Genomic DNA, 20,019 nt, shown 5'->3' with positions numbered 1-20,019 from the left:
CACCTCGTCGCCCCCAGCCCGGCTCCAGAGACCAAGCTCATCCTGCTGAGCTCCAACCGCTGCTTCTGGGCGGGGGGCTGGGGGGGTGAATCCTACCCTTGTGGCGTGGATTTAAGGCCAGGCTTGAGAAGGGACACCTGCATCTGGCCGCTGCCCAGGGCGGTGGCATGGGTGAGCGTGCGAGAGGGCTGCTGTGTGTCTCCGGAGGGTGAGCTGTGATGAAGTGCTCCCGGCCTCAGCGCAGCTGGAGGAGGGGGGGGGCCTGGCCTGCAGGGAGCTGTGCCTGGAGGAGGTGGCTCTGCTCCCCGGCTCCTTCGCTCACACCACACCACACCCTGGACCGGGCAGAGGTGCAGGCGGGATGTCCAGCTGCCTCAGAAGTTGCTGCCCTCTACCAGGAGGCCTGGCATGCCGACAGGGGAGGGCAGGTAGCACGCAGATGGTATCTGGCTCCGGCTGGGGAAGGCAGCGCATCCCCGGGGGCCTCCGCATTGCACCGTGGGCAGACTTGGGTTCCCAGATAAAAATAGAAGCTGAAACATGAGCCCAACTTCCCCGGCTGCCGCTGTCGCCACCCAGCTCTGCCGCTGCACCGTCCCGGGGGCACCAGCCCGTGTCACCCCCAGGAGTGCCCGGGGAGGGCGGAGGAGGCGGCAGCAGGGATGTGGGTGAGGATGCTCGTGGACCAGATGGCCATGAAGGAGCAGAGCCACGCAGCCACCTGGCCCAGGGGGGCCTCGGCTGTTTGTACGGGGCTGAAAACTGCTCTGGGGAAAAGCGGAGAGCTTGGGGGACACAGCTTCCAGCCAGACACGGCTTCGGGGGCTCAGTACAGCACAAGGGGAGAAACTCCGCCATACGTTATACAGATGGTCCCAGGACCTCAACCAGAGGAGGGACAGCTGCCAGGGGAAGCCAGGAGGAGCAGGAATAAGGGTAGCTGTTGTCTTAATACATAACAAAGACCATTTCCTAAAGCTTGCCTAGCATGGGGAGCAGAGCACGGAGCCCCCGGGACGGCTGCGTGTCCGACCGGGAGGAGGGTGCAGCAACGGAGCCGAGGCTTTGCCTGCTGCACTGGGGTTTCGTGGGACCTGGGTCAGGCAGGAAACTCGGCTTCCAGCAGGGCCAGCGTGCGTTTGGGTAACGAAGAGCAGTGCCGTGCCTGACTGTTAATGATCTGAGCCTTGGACTTGTCTATAGAAAGAAAAGGTTTGGTCTTTCGCAGTTTCCAGGGCTCAGACTCTCACGGTCAGAAAATGTATCTCGGTGACCCTTTCCGCTTCTGGTGCCAAAATGAGATGCTCCTGAAGGTCTGGAGGATGCTTGGTAGCCAGATTTCCACCTGCATTATCGTTTTCGGGTGAGACCCTTTCAAGTATGGGCTGGAGGGAGGTGGACCCTCGCTCTGTTTCCAGCGCTGGGGGGAGTTCAGAGCTCAGGTCAGGTTGGGTTTTCCAGCCCTCACGTTCACCAGCCTCCAGCATCCTCCAGCCAAGGGCTGTGCTCTCACCTCCGGACGGATAGAACCCAGTGGCTTGAGGAAGAGGAGCAGCAATGAGCTGCATTGCAGGGATCTGGGCGAGTTAACCCTTCCCCTGCCGTGGCGCAGGCTCCCTTGGGATGGCTCAGGAGCAGACTGGTGCGGGAGGGGTGTGCCCTGGAGCCGCCCGGTGTGTGTTTGCACACCCAGGAGGGCTTAACCCTGACCCTGAGGTGGACGTAAAGCACATTTTTGCAGGTAGGAAGGCAGAGCGCTGGCGTAGGGCTGGAGGAGCGGAGGCAGCGGCGGTCGGGCAGGGAGGAGGGTGGATAGGGATGGTTCACCCACCGGGCCCCGGCGGCTCCTGGCACAGAGCTCACCCTAAAACGAAGGCTTTGGGGATGCTGCGTAACCTCATCATAAGGCAGTTATTACTGGTTTGGCTTTGTTAGTAAACTTGTTGTAAGCGCTGGGAGCCCGTCCCGGAGCAGCACCCCGCTGTGCTGGGTGCTGGATAAACAGGGCTTGCGGCTACGGTGAAGGTTGGGTCAAGGGTGCTGTGGCAGCTCCAGCTTTTTGGAGGGGCTCAGCCCCCATCTCGGCAGCTCACAGCCCAGCTGGGAAGAAAAATGAGCAAGTGAGACGCGAGACGTCTGAAAGGCAGCTGGAGGAGACAGAGGGACCCGAGGGGGGGGATGTGTGCAGCAGGAGGGGGGGGGGTTGAGCATCATTTTTTTTTTCCCCTGGGAAAATCAGCTTTGCATGTGGGTTTAGGTGTAATGTCGGGTGAGATTCTCATCACTGCAAAGGCCTTGAGGTACCGAAAAGGGCTTTCGGTGTCGCTGACGATTAGGCGCCGACTACCCAAGGCAGCGTGACGGCAGCGGGATGGGGTTTGTGGTCAGGGGCCTGCAGCGCGCGAGGGAGCGCGTGTGCACTGAGGAGCAGAGATCACAAACCCTGCTCCCGTCCCTGCCGGATGCTGAGCCCTCTCCGACACCTCCGCGCGTTATCTGGGGATGTGCTTGTGCTTCTTCTCCTCCTCTCCCCCCGTCCCTGCCCTTCTCCAGGGGAGCTGACGGACCCCTCCATCCCCAAAATCGCAGCCTTTTCTCTCACTTTCGAGCAGCTGCAAACTGGCAGGTGAAAATGGAGAGGGGGGGTTACCCCGAAAGGGAGCCAGTGGGAGCTGGGGGGGCCCCGAAAGGAGGCAGCGGGATCTGGGGTGCCCCCCACGGAGCCTCCAGGGCTCCGTCACCTCTGGCCACTTTTGTGCCCTGGGGCTGACCCCCCATTTTTGCTATCTCCCCAATCTTGTCAACAGAAGAGCTCCGCTAATTTGCCCGTTTCAGCGCCCGTGGTTCGTGCTCCCAGACAAGCGAGGCCCTTCTAGCTGTCAGGTGAGCTTTTCCCAGAGCTTATGCAAATGATACTAATTAAAGGCGTTCTTATCTGTTCGATTTCCCACACCTTTTGCCTCCGAGGGGGATAGAAAACTTCATGTTTTACTCCGTATTTCATGGCAGTCGGAAGGACTGCCTAGGGAAAGCGTTGGGAAATGCAGCGGGTCACTCCTGATGAGACGAGCTGGCTTAGGCAAGTGTTGAAACACTTTATTATGCATGAGAAACCTTCCAGAAACGGATGACTAATAGCAAAGCGGGAGCAGAGAAAGCAGTGGGAACGCTGTACCAGGCTGGCATGGGATCCCATGTCATCTTACCAGCTTAGCAGGGTTGGGCTAGGTCAGCACTTGCCTAAGAGACCTCTCAGAGTACCTGGCTGGCGATGAGGGAAGTGATGTTAATGATTCAATAAACAGAGCCCTTCCCTCTTTGTGAACCAAAATGCCCCTGTGCGATGCCAGGAACCCACCGGCAGCCCCGTATTTCTACTGGCAGCGTGTTGCTGAGCTTGGATGGCCATAAAAATGCCATTGCTCAGGCAGGTCTGGCGGAGGATGCCCATGTGGGACCGGCGCAGCCCACCTCCCAGCGCGGCTCTCACCGTGTCCTCGGCAGACAGGGCTGCCCAGGAGTCGGTGGCCGTTCAGGACCGTTGTGTGCGCCAGGAGCCACTGCTCCCGAGAAGGACCGGGTTAACGCATCCACGCGTGTCATCTGCTGCTGGGGTGGGTTTGCTGGTACCCAAGGACAGACGTTAGACCATTTATAACAGGGCAGGAGCAGCACCGTGCACCTTTACAATTCCCAGGTGCTGGTGATAAGAATGTCAGTGAGAAAAGCTCTTGGCGTAAAGGGGAAGGGAAACAACCCAGCCAGACGCTTTCTGAAAGTCCCCTTGGAGGGGTGGCTGTCCCGGGGGCCACACTTGCCGCCTCGACTGGCCTTGGCACCTCCAGGGTGTGGGAAGCTCTGCCGGGTCGAATTGCTGAGGTTTCTGCTTTTTGTGCAAGGACCTTGAAGGCGCTGCAGGGCAGAGAGGAATCCGGCCCACGGCATTGCTGGAGGAAGAGGAGAGAGTCTGAAGGTCAAAGCTGTGAGTGCAGCAAGGAGGAGCTGGAGACTCGGTAAAAGCGTGTGAAAATATACACGTGGGCAGATGAGCGTGATGAGCTCCCGGCTCGTGTTTGGAATTTGCGAGGTTGTTACCTGGTTTTCTTTCGCTGTCCTTCCCACCATCTCCCTCCATTCTGGGTGCTCTCTGCGTGATGGGCAGGCGCTCTGCTGGAGGTAGACCTGTCCGCCTGTAACTCCTAGGCTTGGAGCCTGCACGTGGACAACCTGTGCTGGGGAAATAGCTAGCTGAGCCTGAGCAGCCTGCGTGCCTGATCTGGGGAGGTTTCTAGTCTTGATAAGTCCCTGAAAGAAACTCTTGGATGCTCAAGGACCGTGCTTTCACAACCAAAATGAGAATTGCAACCTCCATCCGGAGGAGTGGCCCTTTCACCAGGTGATATCCATCTCCGAGAGAGGGAAAGAAAGAAAGGGAAGAGGGTAGGCGGTGTGTAGGAAAGGAGATATCACTCCAGGTGGCTGTTGGATAGTCCTGTGATATGGCGAGCAGAAGACGCCCAAGGAATTGTCCTGACATGAGCTGCCCTGAATTGCCCCAAAGAGTTCACGCCGGGCACCGTTGTCCTTTACAGCTCATTTTGATACACTGAGGATTTCCCAAGCCAGAAGCTCTCCAGGCAGAGGGTTGTGTCTCACCAGTAAAACCCCTGCCGAGGAAATCCCTCAGTGACACTGGTCCATGACGTTTGTCACCAGAGCAGACGGAAGGAGCCCTGCGAGCCCAGGGACCGTTTCGGGGGTGGCTCCTCTGGGCAGAGCTCAGCATCACCAAGGAGCACTTTGGAGATGCAGCTTTCAGGGGTATCACAGGAAGGAGCAAAACCGACTCCACTGCTGTCTGAACCGCTCATCTGCCACCTGTGTGGGGCACCAGCCTACGGACCTCCAGCTGGGCTCACACCACCCTCTTTGGGCACGCTCACACTGGCCCCCCAGGCCCTTTTTGAGTCCCAGAAGGTCTGGCTTTTGTTGTCTGCTGGACTCAAGTTTTCTTTGAGCTTCCTGGCTTCCCAGGTGGAGGCGCAGAAATGGGATAGGATGCTGAGATGGCCCCGGAGCTCCAGGCTGAAGCATCCAGTCCCTCGAGTCCTGGGAGGTTCGTGCGTCACTGCTGGTGAAATCCCCACCCAGGAGGGCTGGGAGAGGCAGGGATCGTCCTAAACAAAAACAAGCCACTGGACAGGCTGCCAGTATTGCAAAAGGATGTTTCACCTGCCTTGTCCTCCTCGGCTGCACGGGCTGGGAGAGCCTCAGGCAGCAGCTGCCCACGTGGCCAGGGTGGCTCAGGCTGGGGACAAGCACCTTGCCATGCTCGGGGACCACAGCAGCACAGAGATCCACGCCAGCTCTCCTGCTGTGACCTCACGGAGAACGGCTTGAGAGCAGCCCTGAGGAGAAGGACTCGGGGGTGCTGGTGGACGAGAATCTCAACATGAGCTGGCAATGTCGGCTGGCAGCCCAGAAAGCCAACCGCGTCCTGGGCTGCATCAAAAGAAGCATGGGCAGCACAGCTCTGGTGAGACCCCACCTGGAGTGCTGTGTCCAGCTCTGGAGCCCTCAGCACAAGAAGGACATGGACCTGTTGGGGCAAGTCCAGGGGAGGGCCACGAGGATGATCAAAGGGCTGGAGCCCCTCTGCTGTGGGGACAGGCTGAGAGAGCTGGGGGGGTTCAGCCTGGAGAAGAGAAGGCTCCGGGGAGACCTTAGAGCCCCTTCCAGTACCTGAAGGGGGCCTACAGGAAGGATGGAGAGAGACTCTGGATCAGGGAGTGTGATGATAGGACACGAGGTAGCAGCCTCAAACTGAAAGAGGGGAGATTTAGATGAGATCTCAGGAAGAAATTCTTTACCATGAGGGCGGTGAGCCCCTGGCCCAGGTTGCCCAGAGAAGCTGCGGCTGCCCCATCCCTGGAGGGGTTCAAGGCCAGGTTGGACGGGGCTTGGAGCAACCTGGGCTGGTGGGAGGTGTCCCTGCCCAGGGCGGGGAGTGGAATTAGATGCTCTTTAAGGTCCCTTCCAACCCGAACTGTTCTGTGATTCTGTGATCACAGTGAGATGTGACATCACAGTCCCGGTCCAATGACATCACTCCTTCTAATCCCTGTGTCACAGCTCTCAGTGGTGACATCACAGAGCAGCAGAGAGTTCCTCTGGGAGCGGTGGATCCTGGCACGAGGTCCCGGGGCAGGAGCACATGGCTGTGGGGGTGATGGTGCCTGACACCGGGGTGTGACACCTCAGACAGGACACCCAGACGGGCGCAGGGAGAGGGGACAACAGTGGGGGACCACAGCGGGGACCACAGAGATGAGTCACACCTGCTCCTCATCCTTGACGTGGACGTGGCGAGCAGAGCCTGGGGAGGCAGGAGGAGACGTCACAGCCGTCCCCTGTGACATCTCTGCCCAGGCACTGTCCTCACCGCAGGACAGGGCCATCGGAGCGGGGCTGTGCTCCCTGGCTTTGCCCGGCCGGCGGCACGCGTGCCATGCGGGGGCACCCAGCGCCTGCCCGGGAAGGGGCTGATTCACACGGGGTGCTGGAAGCCAGGCTGCCGTGGGAAAGCGCGCCCGCCATGGCTCCCGAGCGCCGGGATTGCTTCAGCGGGGGTGCAGCCAAGATCCATTTCACAGAGGGCAGAGCAGATCTAGGCTGGGATTTACCAGTGACTAAGCATGTGCTGGCAAGGGCTGCCCCAGCGTGAGAAAGGCAGCGCTGCTCCTCCTCCGAGGTGTGCCCGCTGCCGCCCTGCCACCCGCAGCCCTCGGGGCACCGGGGCACCCCGCCGCGCGATGGGACCATGGGTGCCGGTGGTCCGGGCGGTGCTACGGGGTGTGCGGGGGCTGCAGCCGCCCGGCCCCCTCCTCCCAATCACAACTCACCCCTTTTCTCCCCCGTGGCCCAGCCGGCCGCGTGGATGGGCAGGACGGCGTGAACGGAGACCCCCAACTCAGCCCGCTCCCCACATCGTCCCCAGGACAGGGCTGGGGGCGTGGGGCAGAAACCGCCACCCCCACGCCGAGCTGGGCACAGGGGCTGGGGGGACCCCAAGATGTTGCGGGGGAGAAGCCAAACCCTTCGCTGTCGGGTCGTAGCTGCTCACAGCGGCTGCACCCCCAGGCAGTGTCCCCGGGTGCCCCCGTCTCCTGCTGTGTCACCGCCACAAAGATTTTTGCCCTGGCATCCGCCCTGCTTCGTGGTGGCCACAAGTCGTCCTGCCACGGCGGAGCTGGGGAAACCAGACCTTCCCAAGGAGGAAAAACCCATCCCTTCCCCAGCAGAGAGGCGCCCCACTTCCCTACCCTTCAAACAAAAGCCAGACCCATGCAAAAAACTGCTCCACCCCCCGGGCGGTGACACTGAGGTGCAGAAGGCTGTGGGGAGCTGCGTCCCCAGGCACGAGCCCAGCATCGAGCCCAAGGCCACCGTTGGCCCCTGCACAGCAGCCACTCAGCCCGGCCTGTCGAGGCGGCGGGCTGCCCCATTCGCTCCGTCTTTTCTGATGGCTCATTTTGGCAGGGCATTAAAAAAAATTAATTGCAATTTTTTATTACGGCTAATTGGCACTGCTGCTAAGTGGCTTATCTGGCTCCTGCGCCTGCCCCGTGTTGTTGGGAAGCTGGCGCTGGCGAAGGCCCGGAGGCTGGGGAGATGGCGTGGGGCACAGAGCCTTGCGGCAAGCGTCTGGCAGCCCTGGGCAAGTGGGAAACGCCAGGCTACCCCTGGGCTGCCGGGGCGTACCTGGCCCAGGGAGGTGGTTGCAGCTAGTTTACGATGATGATGAATTTTAGAGGAGCAGAGAAATTTGACCGGTGTTGCTCCATGCTCCCGAGTGGGAGCAGGAGCCCGTGCCTGGCACGCTGGCACCGCTGCCCAGACACCATGGCGTGCTCCAAACTGCCAGTGCTGGGCATTAGGATGGGTTTGGTGTTCGTGACGGAGGGGAGGTGGGCCCATGCCCACACAGGGTGCGTAACCGTGCCTGGCAGGGAGGGATGGGGACGAGGTGGCTGTCCCTGTGCCCATCCTGGGTGGCAGCTCGGTGTGTCACCCAGCTGAGCAACCTCCCACCAGCCCAGGTTGCTCCAAGCCCCGTCCAACCTGGCCTTGAACCCCTCCAGGGATGGGGCAGCCACAGCTTCTCTGGGCAACCTGGGCCAGGGGCTCACCGCCCTCACAGCCAAGAATTTCTTCCTCAGATGTCATCTCAATCTCCCCTCTTCCAGTTTGAAGCCATTACCCCTTGTCCTATCACTACTTGTCCTTGTAAAAAGGCCCTCACCATCTTTCTTTTAGGCCCCTTCAGATCCTGGAAATCTGCTCTGAGGTCTCCCCGGAGCCTTCTCTTCTCCAGGCTGAACCCCCCCAGCTCTCTCAGCCTGTCCCCACAGCAGAGGGGCTCCAGCCCTCCCAGCATCTCCGGGGCCTCCTCTGGCCCCGCTCCAGCAGCTCCGTGTCCTTCTGCTGTCGGTGCCCCAGCGCTGGAGGCAGCATTGCAGGGGGGTCTCCCCGAGCGGAGCAGAGGGGCAGAATCCCCCCCTCGCCCCCCTGCCCACGCTGCTGGGGATGAGCCCAGGCTGCGGGGGGTTTCTGGGCTGCCAGCGCACGTTGCTGGCTCATGTTGAGCTTCTCGTCCACCAGCACCCCCAAGTCCTTCTCCTCAGGGCTGCTCTCACGCCATTATCCGCCTGACCTGTGTTTGTGCCTGGGATTGCCCTGACCCACGTGCAGGACCTTGCACTTGGCCTGGTTGAACTTCATGAGGCTCACACAGACCCACCTCTCCGGCCTGCCCAGGTCCCTCTGGATGGCATCCCTCCCCTCCAGCGTATTGACCACACCACACAGCTTGGTGTCGTCGGCAAACTTGCTGAAGGGTGCCCTCGATCCCACTGTCCATGTCACCAACAAAGGCGTTAAATAGTACCGGTCCCCGTACCGACCCTTGAGGAACGTCACTGGTCACTGCTCGCCAATTGGACATTGAGCTGTTGACCACAACTCTTCGAGTGCAACCATCCAGCCAGTTCCCTATCCACCGAGTGCTCCATCGGTCAAATCCGGGGGATTGCTGCAAAATTGCATTTTAAAAGTGGTGCAGCGGCTTCCATGTCATTTGGGTGCTTTCAAGATCGCGCCATGTCCCTCTCAGCCTGTCTGTGCTGCTGCTCCGCGGGGCTGGAGCAGCGCAGTTTCAGGGCCCAACGCCCGGGCATCCTTTTGTGGCCAAATCATGCCGGGGCTGGGGAGCGTGTGCTGGTTTTGTGGAGGCTGCTGGTGGAAATAACCTCCTCCTGCTGCAGGGCAGAGCCGGGACATGGTGGCGAGCTCGTTTTCAAACAAATTATCCTCCCCCCTGGCGTCCCTCAGGCAGCTGTGTGGGAAGAAGGGGCATCGTTGCACCTCGCCGTGAACCCAGCGCCGCTCCAGCTAACACGCCGCAAACCGGCAGAGCCGCCGCGGGCCCGCGCCGGTGCCCGGTCAGGAAGTGGAAAAACCTTTCTGGTTTCAACAGGCTTGGGAGCAAAGCCCCAGGCAGGGAACTTGTTCTGGTCGGTGAAGTTATGTACCTCTCTCCCCGCTTGCCTTGGGTGCAGCGTGCTGGAAACGCTCCGCAAGCAGAAAACAGCCCCTCAAAACAAATAGCTGACGAAAGGTGTGGCGGCACATCCCAGCGCCCAGCTCCCGTCCAAGCAGGGATGGGGAGAGGAGAGCGAAGCTGTCAGGGATGCTGCCGGGGAGGTTTTGTGCCGATGGCTTCTGGGCGAGCACTTCCGGCTGCCGGCCGCACCCTGGGCTCAGCCCGAGGCACCCGCTGCGGGTGCTCCTCGGCGGTGGGGTCTGGGGGCTCCTTGAGGGATTTGGCTCCCCAAGGGCCAGCCCCCGCTGCGTGCAGGCGCTCCGAGACCTCCCTGGGTGGGTTCTGGCAAACCAAAGGTGGGGTTAGAAACTGGGACTCGGTGCTTGTGGTGCCGCGGCAGAGCCAGGTGGAGCAGAGCCAGCCGGGACCCCAGCGTGTCTCAGGGTCCGCGGCCGTCCTCCGTAGCTCCTATGAGACAAGAGAGAACAAGCCTCGAAGCCTCAGCCCAAACTTTGGGTGTCTGCTTGATGTTTTATGGCAACCTCCGCTTCTGGTGTTTTCTGGCCTGGTGTAGGGCTGGGGGTGAGGTCTGCTGGGGGCGGGCAGTGGCGCCGGCGGCCTGGCGTGAAGATGTGGCTAAGCACCGTAAAGGTGGAGTGCCTCTGGAGAGGAAGTTCCTGTGGCTTGTGAACCCCGAGATTTGTGCCTGATGCCATTCTGCCGCCCCCCATCAGTGGGACAGGCCTTGCCTCAGTTTCCCCCTGCCGCAATGCATGCGACTGGGGGCTGCCCAGCCTCTGCCGGGGGTGCCCGGTGTGGGGCTGTGTGCTCCGGGCAGGCAGGAGCTGCCCGGGGGGCACGGCCGCCATCTCACCCACCTCCCCCTCTCTCTTCTTCCAGGTGTGCAACTGCGACAAGTACCTGAAGGTCACGAGGGAGAGGATGAGGCAGCTGGTGGAGGGCAGCAGGCAGGCGCCGGGGCACGGTGGCGCAGGTAAGTGGGTGGGCGCCGATGGCTGGGAGTGACGCTCCGACCCCGGCCCCCTCCCGCTCGGGACTCGCTGCCCTGGGACCGGTGACCTGGGACCGTCCCGCTCCAGCTGGGGATCTCTCAGAGAGGGAATGAGGTCATCTGCCACCATCCTGCTGCTGGATGCAGACCCGCAGAGCTCTTCCAAGCCCGCTTGGTGCCTGGTGCACGCCAAGCGCGGCTCCCAGCCCACCCCCCCGGCTGCCCCGCGTTGCCCTGCGAGGCACTGGGTCGCCCGTGGGATTGCCCAGCCCAGGGTGGTTTGGTGACATGCCAGCAGCGGCTCAAGTGACAGCCTCATGGAAAACTCAGCTTGGGCTGTGAAGTGTCCCCCGGCAGGCGCTGCTAATGGGGCCTTTCTCGCCTGTGCGGTGGCTCCTGAGCTAGGCCAGGCTGCAGGAGGAGTGACGTGGTGCCGCCTGCCTGGCGAGGCTCCGGCGGGGCTCCGGCGGGCTCGGCAGGGGGAAGGCGCCTCCGTGCCCTGCCCCGAGCTGCACTGACCCCCCCACAGTCCTCCCCACAGCGAGCCGTGTTTTGGTGGTGACACTGGTGACAGGATGGAAATGTGCCCCTCTCGCTGCTCCGACCCAGCCTGGGCCTCGCATGCATCGCTTGCCGTGCCTCAGTTTCCCCATCTGCTCGATAGGAGAGAGCAGCGCAAAGCGGCGGCTGCCGGCTGCTCCCGGCCGGCTGCGGCATTGCTGGGAACCGCACGCGTGGCTCTGGGGATGAGGGACATGGTGGGGCGGCTTCTCCCATGGTGTAGGCAGCCTGGGAGTGCTGCGCTTCCCGAAAGGCCGGGGCATCCTCCCCAGCGGTTTCTCTGGTGAGGGCACTCGCTGTGTGTGTACCCAGCGACCAGCCGGGCCAGTTCAGCCAGTTCTAGTGTATGGGAAATAGAAATGCTGTGGTTTGCGTTCAGCCGTGTGAGCGGTTTCCCCTTCCCCCTTCAGGACGGGGATGGTGGATCTGGGGGGGGTCTCGCACGGCACCATTGCTCCTCCACGCAGGCTCTTCAGGGACCACCGTGCTCTACCCATTACACCATGGCTGCAACACCCCGTGGCCCTGTTGTGCCATGCGGCTTCTCGCCAGGTCCCCCGTGTCCCTGGGGGAGGCTCACGGGGAAGGACCTCTGGCTGCTGGGCCAGGTGGGAACCCTGCACCAGACACGTTGGGCACGGCCCTCTCGGGGAGCATCCTCCGATGGGGAGCATCCGCCAACACGGAGCGGTCGGGGACCAAAGGCGCCACAACATCCTCAGAGGGCTGGTGTTTTGCTGCAAGGAAGACGTAAAATAGGTGTGATTCCTGTGCAAGCAGGCATCGCTGGGCAGGTGGCACCCGAGCCAACGTCCCCCTGGGGACTTGCCAGGGAGGTCCCCTGTGTCCTGGGGCTTCGGCCACCCTGGGGTTTCTGCTTCTGTTTATATTCTGCCAGGGGCTGCTGGGGTTGCAAGCATCAGCATGAGCTCAACTAGGTTGTCCCCAAAATGTCCCACTTTGGGTCAAGTTTTGTGGGAGAGGAACAGGGGAAGGGTGTGATGACAAATGTCCTGCCATCGCTTGGTGGGGACAGCGGTGGCAGTGGGATGGCATGGGCAGCCAGAGAAGTGCGTTCATAAGGAAAATCTCCGTCGTTTCCCGATTTCCTTCGCGTTTTCCTTCTGGAGGGGGCTGGTGGCAGGGACCTGCTCTGCCCTTGGCCGTGGCCAAACGCATGGCACAGGGGGCTCAGCACCCACAGCCCCCAGCTGCTCACCCGCACCGGGACTGGCCCCTGCTCCATGACTCCAGCCCAGGCCGTGTCATCTCATTCACGCCACCGTGCAGGGATTAACCCCCAGGACCGTGTCCAGATGCTGCTGCTTGGCAAGAAAATGCCCTTTCCCGGTTTCTGCTTCCCAGGCCAGGAGGGTGCCACCTCCCGGGGGATGTCACCTCTCCGGGGAGCAGCAGGCAGGCGCAGCGGGAGCCACGGATGCTGGGGCAGCCATCAGCTGTGGATGGGGATGGATCCTGCAGGACCAACCCTTGACATAAGCCTGTGCCTGCTCGGGTGCTCCCAAGTCCCGGGGTCCTGCAGACAGCCCGGGGCTGCTCATGTTTTGGCTGCTCCATTTGGCTCCCAGTTTTTTTATGGCAGAGCTTCCAAGTGCTGAGGGGCAAATTATTCATCCTGTAATAGCTCATTCCAACTTGGACCTAGGACTTTCCCAGGTTTTAGGGAACGTTTTCCCTGACACAGCCACATTTGCCCTGCGTGAGGGCTTTGATGGAAGTGCTGGAAATAGTTTCAAGCCCGGACAGCTTTGCCCTGCGATGCCTTTTCCCAGTGGGATGCTCTGAGCCGCGCAGGTGCCTGGGGCAGGCAGCGGATGGGGCAGAGAGGGGCGGCAGGGCTGTGGGTCACCACACGGCACGGGATCTGGCTGGAGGCCCTTGGCAGCGTGAGGGCTCCCAAATGTCCCAGGGGGATGGGATGTGTCACAGGCTCTTGTCTGGCCTGGGGAAGCCTCTTGCTTACTCAGTGTGGTAAAACCAGCTGGCGCAGGGCCCGGTGCTCAGGGGATGCTCTGCCAGCTGAAATCCGTTCCCTGGGAAAGGCGAGGATGGAGCGCATTCGATCTGGTTAGGATTTGCCAAACAGAAAAGGCTGTTTTAATCATAAAATCACCCCTTGCCATCTGAAACATTTTGCAAAACATGAAAACAACTGGTCCTTCACCCTCAGACCGGGCAAGCCCGTGCATTTCGACTCTCTTCCCTCTGGGGAACAGTGGGGTAATGGGGGCATCCTCACATCTGTCCCCAGGCAGGGCAGGGATGGGGACCAAGGAGCTGCAGGGCAGGGCCGGGACCGGGGGCTTCAGTGGTGAGACCGGACAGAAACACCCCCCGGGCTCAGCTGGGTCACGCTCTGCCAGCTCGCCCTCTTCGGAAGAATTTCGCTTGCTCATATGAAAAACCACCGCCAGGCTGGGAAGCCAGGGATGTTTTTGTGGCTGCGGGTTGGCAGAGCTCTGCACGTACCCACTGACAGTGGTGGTGTGCCGAACGCTCCCCAGGAAGGAGCCGGGGACCATTCGGTGCTCCTGCCCGATGCTGGGTGCGGGAGCCGGCAGAGTTTTCTCCCGCAGCGGCGCGGGGAGATGATGGCAGCTGAAGGTGCCTCTCGCCTTGAGCTCATCCTCCCTCCTCCACCCTGGGAATGTCTTAAGATCGTGGCCGGGCTGCTGCAGCCCAGGTTGCACAATCCCAGGTCCTTTGTCCTTTGCTTATCTGCCTTATCGAGGAGGAAAAGACAACCAGGCATCTTCAGTGCCCTGCAATCCAGTGTGTTTCTCAGGCTCGTAACTCCTCTTATCGGGTTCGATCTCTCACTGCGGCAAGGTTTCCCATGCACCTTTGTACTCCAAGAATGCTCCCAGGTCTGCTTTCAGCCTTGTGCAAAGCCTTTACGATGTGCGCTTTCTCCAAAACACCTCAGCCTTAATTGCCTAATTACGGACGAGTCTCTCGTGTGTGCGGTTGCGATGACAGCTGGGTGCGGCTGGCGGGCTGGGAGCAGGGCTCTCAGCTTGCACAAGCGCTGCCAGACCCCAGCACCTCCCGGTTCCCGCTGCCGAGCCGCCCCAGCCGGCCGGGACAAGCACCCGGCTCCTCGCCCCAAGGCCCTGGTCTTAACTGGGGTGACACAGAAGGACCTAGGCTAGAAACGGGGCCCGGGGGGGCAGCATTTTTTGCAGAAGTATCCGCCTCCCCCGGGGAGTCTGGGTTACCTGGTAGTGCCCTGACATTGAAACCCCGAGGGTGCCCAGGGCTCACAGCGCGGGGATGGGTTGTTTCCAGCCAAATCAGGGCTGTGTGGTCTGGGAAAGGGGAATGGGCACGGGTTCAGAGGAGGTTTGCCCTGATCCTGCTCTCTCCCAGCTTCCCAGGCCCTCTCGTGCCCCCCATCCCGCAGTGGGGGGGTCCCAGTAATGCTGACCAGGATTCCTGCGTTGCAGCCAACAGAATAGGCTGTAGGGACTACGGGTCATCGGTGTCACCATTGTGGTGGCCTTTCAGTATGACCCCCGCACCGCTAAGGGACTCTCTGTGGGCAGGGGAGGGTGACCATCCCCCTGCCCACTGCGGGCAGCCCCTGCCGTGCCCCCCATCCCCCTGCTGGGCTCAGCCCCAGCATCTACGAGCAGGACCCAGCAGTGGGGCACACAAAAGCCCCCCGGTGTTTGGGCACCAGGAACCATGCAGTGCCCCAGGGCGTGAGATGTGGCTTTACCGCGGGTCTTTGCCTGGTGCTGGGGGCCGGGGGCTCAAGGAAGGGGATCCCTCCCGGCCTGGTGGGGCTCCTGCGCTGGGAATCCAGCCTTTGGTGCTCCCCACCTCGTGGAGCGTGGGGCCAGCCGAGCTCTGGGCTGGGTGGCAGTGGCTTGGGCACAAAGCGGGCGGCTGCTGCCGGGGTGACGAGGACGTCTCCTGGGCTGCAGAGGTGGGATCCCACCACTGAGGGTGGCCTTGCTCACCCTGGGGAGAAACCTGAGCCAAAATAAGCAGAACTGGCGTCCTGCAGCATTCCCTTTCTCCTGGGCACGGCAGCACTCGCTGGGAGGTGGGACGTGTCCGTGGGTGGGAAGAGCGGCGGTTTGTGCTGTTCCCGTGGGGTGTTATTTCCCGGGGGCGGGCAGGGGCTGGAGCGTGGTGGGCAGCACGTGTGAGGGCAGGGCACGGTCACAGCTCGCGGGGAGGGCAGGGGGAGACCGCTCGGCACGGAGCAGGGATGCCGGGCCGGGGATGGCCCTGCAGGATGGGGACAATCCTGGCTGCCTGCAGAGCTCTGCGGCACTAACACGTGTGGGTGCTCAGCCCCGGGGGGGCTGGGGGGCTGCAGGGCTCAACCCCGCATCGGGCTGCGTCATCTCCAGGGTGACCCGGGCAAGAGGGGGGAGAGGTGAGCGAGAGGCAAAAGGCTTTTTATTTTCAAGATGTTTTATAATGGGATTATTAGTTCCCAAGAGGTGTTTCGAATTGATTTGGTAAGGAATCGCTTTCATTTCTCCTCCGCAGAGATGCGGTGGGAATCCAGCCTTTGGTGCGAACCGTCGCAGACCTCTGGAAGCCGTAGGTCTGAAAAACTCCCAGCACGTTGGAAGGACGGGCTCGGCCCCCCTCAGCCCCACACACCCCACACATGCCTTTCGCTCCGGCTCCAGCGTAACTCCGCTGTTCACAGCATCGGGGTGAGCTGGGCTGCAGCCCTGCGGGAGCAGCGACTCTGCCGGGGAAGGCTCTGCCCATCTCAAGGGGGGCAAAAAACCCCTCCTCCTTCAAAAAATCCCCCCTTTTCCCCAGGAAAACCCCTTTCTTTCTGGGGGATCTGACCTTTTCCCGGCACAGTTTTCGCTGTGTACCCAGCTGGCACCCTGTGCCTGGCGCCCAGGGGCCCTTTTCACCGTGGCGGCGAGGGGGGGGGCGCAGGCATCTTCAAAAGCCCTGGAAAGAATTTGGTGGGAGGGGGAGAAGGGGTTTTACAAGCTCCCATTCAAAAATGGTCACTTTGAAGTGATGTAGCATTTTCAACCCTTTGAAGAGCCACAATTAGGAGGGGGCTGGTGCAAGCGAAAGGCAGAACGACTGGGTGACCATCGCGGCCTTTCTCTCCCTGGGCTTTTTAGGGATGAACTTTTCCTCCCTGCCTGCCTTTTTCTCACGAGCCCCGGGGGGATGGGATTGGGGTGTTTGGGAGAGCTGGGGGTTCCACCCCCCCATCCATGCAGGGCAGAGGGGGGGGTCTGCAGTTTGCTTTGCCCGCCAGCAGCAGGGCGGCCGATGGAGCGTGTCGGAAGGGAGAGCAAATTGCCCGGGATTGCTGCGGGAGCATCGAGTGTCCCTGCCCCGGCGCTGGCAGGGCTGGGGGGCTGCAAGGTCAGCCAGGGAATTTTTTAAGCTCCACAGCAGGGAAAGACGTCGGACATCAGTGCTGGCTGCTGGCGGCGTCGCTTCGCTTACGCTTGGATCTAAAAGTCCCAGCCAAGGTGCAGGTCCCTCCCGTTGGGGTCCTGGAGGGGGATGCAGGGGTCTGGTGATGAATAGAAAAGGGGAAGAAAGGCAGATTTGTGTCTGTGTGTTATCAACCAAAGCAAAAGAAGTGATGGCCCAGGGTTTTGCAGGGAGTCCGTGGCGCGGGTGCTTGGGGAGGTGCATCCTGCAGCTCGGCCTCCTCAGCGAGCCGGTCCCTGCACGCCCAGGCTGAGGCCACCCCGTGCCATCGTGTTGCACAGGGCGGAGGGAGCAGACACAGGGTGAGGGCAGAGTCCCTGCCTCCTGCCACGGGGATCTGCCACCCGCTTGACGGGCTCTGTGCCCCGGGAACAGGGCTCTAGGGCTCTTCCTCCAGGTCCCCCAGGAGCAGGGCTCTTCCTCCAGGTCCCCGCGGCATCACGGATCTCCTGAGAGCAGCCCGGGTGCTTCACCACATGCCAAAAATTGGAGAAAATGGGAAATAGAGGTCACTGTTTTTTCTCCAAGAATAGGCATCGGTGTCCCAAGCGGATGCAGAGGATGAAGGAAAGGCGCCTCCGCGAGCAGGGCTGCGGGGCGCTGGCCCAGGGCGCAGCGATGGTGAGCCCAGCTCTTGGCCGGTGGCTGGGCCTGGGCCTGGGGCTGGGGCTGCTTCCCCTCCTGTTGTGGCAACGTTCCCCAAACTTGTGCCACTCCTGGGCTGCGTGGTGGTCCGGGGTGGTCTGCAACAGCACCCTGAGAACATCCCCAGCAACAGCCTCGACCCTGAGTGTGGCTGTTTGGTCTCCTCTGAGGAGGTGTGGAAGGTCTCGGGGGGGCTCTGGGGAGCCCCCCTGAACCAGGGGCTGGTGCGAGCTGAGCCTCCCGCACCTCTCCCTGGCTGTGGCTCTTTCTGCTTGTGCGGTGACGGGTCCAGGCTCTGCCGCGCCGCGTGAGGTGGCTCTGCTGGGACCGGGTGGTCGTTCCAGGGCTGTCCTCAGCCTTGCTTTCCCCCGCAATAATCCCCAGCGTGTCCCAGCTCCTGGTGGCATTGGGATGCAGGGAGCAGCCGTCCGGGAATGCTGTGTACCTCTCTGGCACAGCTGGCTCCCAGCCGGGCTCCCTCTGATCCTCGAAAGGGGCAGGCTGGATGCCCCAGAGGTGCCGCTGGAGCCATGCAGGATGCCGTTTGTTGTCTTAATTGATGCCTGGGCAGGACAAGTCCCCCCCCTTGCCAAAAATGAGTCATCCCGCAGCAATAACTGCGGCGGGCGTCCCTGGCTGCCAGGCATCCTGATGGATGGGAGGCAGCTCAGCCCTCGGCTTCCGCCGCCCGGATCCAGCGACCTGCCGTGCCCCGCTCGCGGGCGGTGAGAGCCTGCACCCAGCTGCCAAAAATGCCATGGGGTTTGTGGCGCTCAGTTTGTGATGGCAGCGATCCGCCTGCCCGGGGCCAGGGCTCAAGGACATGGCACCCCACGGTGTCCCCTGCCCAGGCTGCGTGATGGGAGGTGGGTGTCACACATACCCCAACACCCGCTGTCCCCGGGCAGGCCAGGAGAGTTCTGGGTGTCCCGAGCAGTGCAAACAGCTGTTAATGGTACTTTTTTTAATTAAAGCAGCAGTAAAGGCTTCCCTTGCTGTTTGCTTGCCCTGTAATGCAGCCCAGGGGGCACAGCCCCGTCTCGGAGAGCAGCCTTGCCCAACCTGCAACAGGGAGGCAAAACCACTGCACCCAGTACAGCAGCAGCACTGGTGCAGGTCCTCAGACTGGAATAGCTCCCCAGAGCGCGGCAGAGCCTGCTGCTGCCCAGGCCGCTCTGGGACACGGCGGAGGAGCTGCGGGAGGTGCCGGGCGGCTGCCAGGGAGCAGGAGACTGCATGGATGCCGTGCTCAGGGCAAGCAGTTGGTGGATGCTGGTGGCCACCTTCTCCCAGATTCGTGGGATGCTCCTCCCCGGGATGCAGGGCAGAGTCCGGACTCCCTGCAGGGATGATGGGCCCCTCACAAGGGTCATTCACATGGCTGAGCACAGACCCTGCTCATCACACCAGTGCCTGGTGGTTTATCTGCTGTTTCCTCTCCCTGCAGGCTGCCTGGCAAGGAGCGAGGAGAAGCCCAGCCCAGGCTGCGATGCCGCCGTGCCAGCCTGCGACGCTGCCCAGCCCGGTTCCCCCCGGCACGGCGAGCGGCTGGAGGGGCCAGAACAGCACGGGGCGTCCGCAGCGCTGGTGGGGGACACGGTCCTGCAGGTTGGTGCCATCCCCCCCGGGGTGCTGGACAAAGCCGAGCTCACCGACTTCTACTGCTGCACCCGCTGCGGGAAGGTGTTTTGGGAAGGGTCCCATTTTGGACGCGTCGTCTCCCAGTTTCAAGACGTTCTTGTCACTGCCGGGGATGAGCAGAGCATCTACGAGCTGAGCTGAGGAAGGACACGGGGGCTCGGGACGGCTCCGCAACAGCACAGGGACCACAGGGGACATGATCCCCGGTGAACCTCAGCAGATTTTGGGCTGTGGGTTTGTGGCGAGTCTGGAAGGCGGGGAGGGGGGGCTCTTGTTTTGGGGTCCGCAGTGAAGGGGACTGTCCCATTTGCACCGGTGCTTCATGACAGCCCAAAAATTCACGGCCTCCATGAGATCATTAAATCGAAAGTGGCCAGGGAACAGACCCTTTCTTTATTTCTGCCTCCCTCCAGGCTGGGCATGGCGAGAGGGCGGCAGAGCTCCCCAAAATGCCACTCGGGCGGTGCCGACCCTGCGGCACCCATCAGGGCCCAGCACACTCGCCCCAGTGCACCTCTGCCGGGTCGCTGATGCCGGGCAGCCAGAAGCCGCGTCCCCCACAGCAGCAGAGGGGAGAGAGCATCTCCGGTGCCCGGAGCACTCCACAACCTGTGGGACACGTGTCACGCCACGACCCGTCCCCAGCGTCCCCTCTCACCCCGTCCTGCTCTCCCAGCAGCTCTCGCGGCATTCCTCGGGGGGCGATGGGTGGGTGCAGGCATGAGGGTCCGGGGGGGCTGAGCACTGCTGGGCAGCCATGGGAAAGCCTCTGGGTGCACCGCGATGCCCGCTGGCACCCGTGTCACCCCCCGCTGGAGCCGGGGATGCCCCAGCAGAGCCAGACTAGTCTGGGGGGTCTCCCACTAGTGCCACAGCAGCCTGCCAGCCTGGGGGGTCAGCAGTACCCACCTGCCCACCTACCCCTGCCTGGGTCCGTCAAGCCACCCCCCGTGCCCGGGGCTCTGCAGGGCATGCAGGGAAAGGCAGCAAAGCGTGTGGTCCCACCGTCACCAGGAACCAGGGCCACCGGCGGGAGTAGCCAGCATCCCAAGGAGGCAGGGGGGGCCACGCCAGGCGAGGTGCCCAGCCAGGTTGGCCC

General features: G+C 62.1%; 1 protein-coding gene across 8 annotated transcripts in view; it reads left to right on the top strand.

Annotated features, from left to right (window-relative positions):
• The window catches only part of EXD3 (exonuclease 3'-5' domain containing 3), a 305,022-nt gene extending 285,844 nt beyond the window's left edge, over positions 1-19,178 (top strand). For 6 of the 8 annotated variants that reach the window (XM_063352656.1, XM_063352657.1, XM_063352651.1 and 3 more), the window contains 2 exons: positions 10,502-10,595; positions 18,727-19,178. In XM_063352656.1, the coding sequence (XP_063208726.1) occupies positions 10,502-10,595; positions 18,727-19,061 (429 nt within the window). In that variant the 3' untranslated portion in view covers positions 19,062-19,178. The remainder of the gene's footprint in view (positions 1-10,501; positions 10,596-18,726) is intronic. The other 2 variants (XM_063352659.1, XM_063352658.1) reach the window with 1 other exon arrangement.
• The last annotated feature ends 841 nt before the right edge of the window (positions 19,179-20,019 follow it).

This window comes from Chroicocephalus ridibundus, chromosome 15, assembly GCF_963924245.1.
Source record: "Chroicocephalus ridibundus chromosome 15, bChrRid1.1, whole genome shotgun sequence".
NCBI lineage: Eukaryota > Metazoa > Chordata > Aves > Charadriiformes > Laridae > Chroicocephalus > Chroicocephalus ridibundus.
The sequence above is the reverse complement of the archived record's forward strand: the minus strand, read 5'-3'. Positions and strand labels throughout refer to the sequence as shown.